We start from the raw sequence: 3834 nt of genomic DNA on the forward strand, positions 1-3834 counted from the left end.
CTGGGCGATTTCCTTGGAGGATGATTTATTTAAGCGCCTATTGATTAGTTAAAGCATGGAGGAGGTTAAAGGGACTTTCAAGAGACCCTCTAGTCAATTTAAAATACATCATTCGGTTGCCGTTCGTTGTGAAGCCAAAGTTACGACCGAATGACGTATTTCATATCGACTAGGTCTTTCTAAAAAGTCCCTTTAAATTAAAGAATTTCAAAGCTGACATTTTTATATAAAATTTATTTTTTATTTGCTAAGGTGCAATTTTTTAATTTGAAAACTGACTATCAAGTATACAAGATAATATTCCTACCCTGCTGTGGTAATTTCAAAAAGGATTTTTGAAATTTAAATAAAAAATTGGTCTTCTCTTGAATTTTGATGGCATTGAAACACCATACACTACTTCATAAAAATTTTAATAACTGTAGAATACAAGATCACTTGAGCTACGGGAAGGGTATTCTTCAAGATATTTGTTCTATCTGTTGGATAAGGATCACAGATTTCATTTGAGGCATTTTAAAAAATATAAACATCAACCTAATTTGTTATAATTTGACTATTATCGCAAACTCAAATGATTCAAGTTTGTTAAGAGATCTTTAACGTCAGAGTCCACCTTTGAAAAACAAAAAGAGTTACTGTGCAAGGATAAATGACATTAGGTAAGGAAACCAAAGCTATTTTGAGGCTACATGCATCCAAAGACGCAAGACAAGTTATTTAAACTTCTACAAAGTTAGCAAAATAAAGCTAGAACTACCACCTAGGTAGACCACATCCTATGAAAATTAAAAAGGTTATGATAAAAGCCTTACTTCTTCTCTCGTTTGATGTTGGGCAAGACGGGTCGAGAAGAGATTAAGTAAGTCCATTTCCACAGATTTTCCAGAGCGTTGCAAGAAAATGTGCATCATTTCCAAAATCTATATTTATGAATAAATTTTATTAATTATCCAAAAATGTGATAACTACAGTCAAATTTTAAAAACCCAGTCTATTTTAATTTGTAAACCTAAAGTTCTAAACCTCAATTAATCAACCAACAAGATTCGATTATTCCTAACTATGGCCTGTGTTCAGTAACTCTCAATGAAGTATCAGAAAAATTATTTTCATTGAGACCTTTGTTGAACGCTTTTTACGGTCATTGTAAATTATCGTCTAGCCTTACTCCTTGATGCAACATCACGTGAAAATTGGGCTCTAACAGCCAATGACTTCGTTGCTCAATGGACTTGCGACATGATGTCAAATAACCCGTTTAATAAAAAACCGCTGACTGTAGAGCTCAGCCCTGAGCTTTTTTAGAGTTACTGAACACAGCCTGCAAGATTATGAAAATTACTCACCTGTAAAACTTCGATTTTAAGTTGATTTGAGGAATAGGCTTGATTATTTTGTAGCAGCTTTAACTTTGACTGGGCTAATTGGATGGGAGTTCGTCCTGAATTATCAAGAGCCTGAATATCAGTTCCAGCTTTTAGTAACAAGGTAACCATAGCTACATCTCCAGTACAAGCAGCTAAGAAACACCACCGCGTATTAAATACTAATAAAATTACCATTTATACATTTAAATTTTACCTAAGTGCAAAGGAGTATTTCCAACAATATCTCGCTGATTTAAATCAGCACCATATTGAATTAGAAGCTTTGCAACTTCCGTGTAGCCTTTACACGATGCAAAATGTAAGGGAGTTCGCTGCCGTTCATCAGCCGCACAAGGATCAAAGCCTTCGTCTAATAGTTGCCTTACAGCCGCTACATTGTTAGCATTAGCAGCATTACGCAGCTTACGTTCAGCAATTATGTCTTTCGCTGCTGGATACACAGTTGATCTGCGTCTCCGGCAATTCATTTTACGTTGGGAAACCACTCCCGGCCTGATTTTGCCCATGTGTTCGTGCTGGTGATATTCAACTTGAAACCTATCACAGTTTGAAGCTGCGGATGATGTTGCGCCTTGTGAAAACGGAGACAGTGTATTATAGTATGGCAGCTGAATAGGAACAGTTTCATTGGTCGGATTTCTGTTGTGGAATGATAGAAGCCCATTGTCCGAGTCCAAATCACTGGAAAGCCGGTCATGATAAGCCAGATCTTCACTGTTTTCCTGAAATGGACGAAAAGATGGTTGAAGTTAATACTTACATATGGTATTAACAGTATGTTTACAAGGGGTTCAAGGCTTAACGTACATGAACGGATTCAGCATCAATCTCAGCTAGCGCTGGTGAACCTACTGACATCGAAATACTTTCACTACTATCGCTACCACCTGATTCTACTCCAGAATCTCTACCGGACATCATTAAATTAACTACTAGAATTTTAATAAACTAAATATTTACAGAGAAAGGAAACATTTTGCAAGAACGTACTAGCAATTTAGCACGTTAAGAAGGCGGCCATGATTATTAAATGAGGAACAGGGCTACCAATACCCGTCTGTCAGCAGAAAAAAACATTCTGGTAAGGAAAATGATTTTAACTTTTTAATCTTAAAGTTTTTTTAACCAATAATGATTATTTGATAAAAAAAAACTTTATTTCCAAATATGATAAAAAAACTAAATAAGTCTTCATTGTCCAATAAAAATATCGTTATTTCCAATAAATAATTATCCTCCTTGATTTTACTTTCAGGCGACATTGTTTCACGCGAATTTGACGCAAAAGTTTAAACGGAGAATTAGGCTTAGCCAACTAAACACGTCTCAAAGTTTAAGTGATTAATTAGACAAAGTAAATTAATGTATAAAGATTATTTTTTTAATAAGCTATAGGCTTTGTCGGTTTCAAACATAGAAATATCATAGGTAACTAGAATGCTGCCGCCTACAGCCGAGCTTGACGCCAGTTCCCCTTGAACCTTCAGCCAATGAGAGGCCGTAGAGTGGTTCCGCCAAAGAGGATAATAATCCCCCTTGGTTCCGCTACTATAGCGGGAGATAGATAACGTCATTCTCTCTGGTGATATTAAATTCTTGGCAGAACCACTCTTTGAGCTCTGATTGGCTGAAATCTGGCTATCGTCTGCCACGGCGTTTGGTCCATTTGCCAGTTACACGGCAGCATTCTAGTTACCTATGAGATTTCTATGGTTTCAAACATTGAAATAGAAATTAGACTAGAAGCACGATTCAAGGACAGTAGATACAGGGACGAGAAAGTGTATTGGCGGCCTCTGTTGGAATATATCATCTAAAACGACCTAAACGCAAGGTCAGCCTCTTTTTTTAGAAGTAGTAAAAATTTACTTCTTCTTGTGAAAGTGATGGTTCAATTTTCTTGGGACGTCCAACCTAGGAAGATGAAATTCATCCTTCTAGGTCCACCTGCAGGCCTTCCTAAGTTCCACTTGTGCCGACACGTTTTTATTGATAGCAATACCAAGAATGTTTTAACACAGGTACTCTTATCTGATTCCGCGTCAGAACTTTCAATATAATGAAATTCAAAATTGGAGTACTCGAAGTCTGACACAGAGTTGGGCAAAACTCGGAGTGAATTTTGGCGAGTGTTATTACCCCACACCTTTCTCACTCCACTCCCTAATAAAAAAAAGCTCTACTTGTAGAGTTTTCACTTTTTCGTCCCTCGCTGAGTGAGCTCGCGCGAAAAGAGTGAAGCTAGGTCAACTTTTTCACTCTGATCGATTTTCAAGGCTATTAAAAGACGGCGGGAAATTTGAATTTATATTTAATTTAATGACTTTACTGGAGAGCGTGGTGCCATCTATAAATTTAAATTTCCTGCCTTAATTTTCAAGTTTCCCGCCAAGAATACGAGTGAAATTGGTGACCTTGACAAATCTCACTCTTTGGTGAAGAG

At 36.8% G+C, this 3834-nt stretch overlaps 1 protein-coding gene across 1 annotated transcript; it reads right to left on the reverse strand.

The window, feature by feature from the left end:
- Positions 1-219: 219 nt before the first annotated feature.
- On the reverse strand, positions 220-2436 carry LOC149962777 (ankyrin repeat domain-containing protein 54-like). Its single transcript, XM_090170371.1, has 5 exons — positions 2199-2436; positions 1585-2113; positions 1350-1522; positions 816-923; positions 220-616 (listed from the first exon to the last, which is right to left on the reverse strand). Exons 1-5 carry the CDS (start codon positions 2310-2312, stop codon positions 560-562), a joined length of 981 nt encoding a protein of 326 aa, XP_090026497.1. The 5' UTR covers positions 2313-2436; the 3' UTR covers positions 220-559.
- Between the last annotated feature and the right edge of the window lie 1398 nt (positions 2437-3834).

Source organism: Leiobunum rupestre, chromosome 1 (genome assembly GCF_980474605.1).
Source record: "Leiobunum rupestre chromosome 1, qqLeiRupe1.1.hap1, whole genome shotgun sequence".
NCBI lineage: Eukaryota > Metazoa > Arthropoda > Arachnida > Opiliones > Sclerosomatidae > Leiobunum > Leiobunum rupestre.

Bases quoted from the DNA above. Each gene is read 5' to 3' on its own strand.
- LOC149962777 (XM_090170371.1), bottom strand. From the start codon at position 2,312: ATGATGTCCGGTAGAGATTCTGGAGTAGAATCAGGTGGTAGCGATAGT. The intron at 1,523-1,584 runs GTAAAATTTAAA...GGTGTTTCTTAG, and splicing joins AAATACTCCTTTGCACTTAG to CTGCTTGTACTGGAGATGTA. The intron at 617-815 runs GTAAGGCTTTTA...TGTTTTTCAAAG, and splicing joins AACATCAAACGAGAGAAGAA to GTGGACTCTGACGTTAAAGA.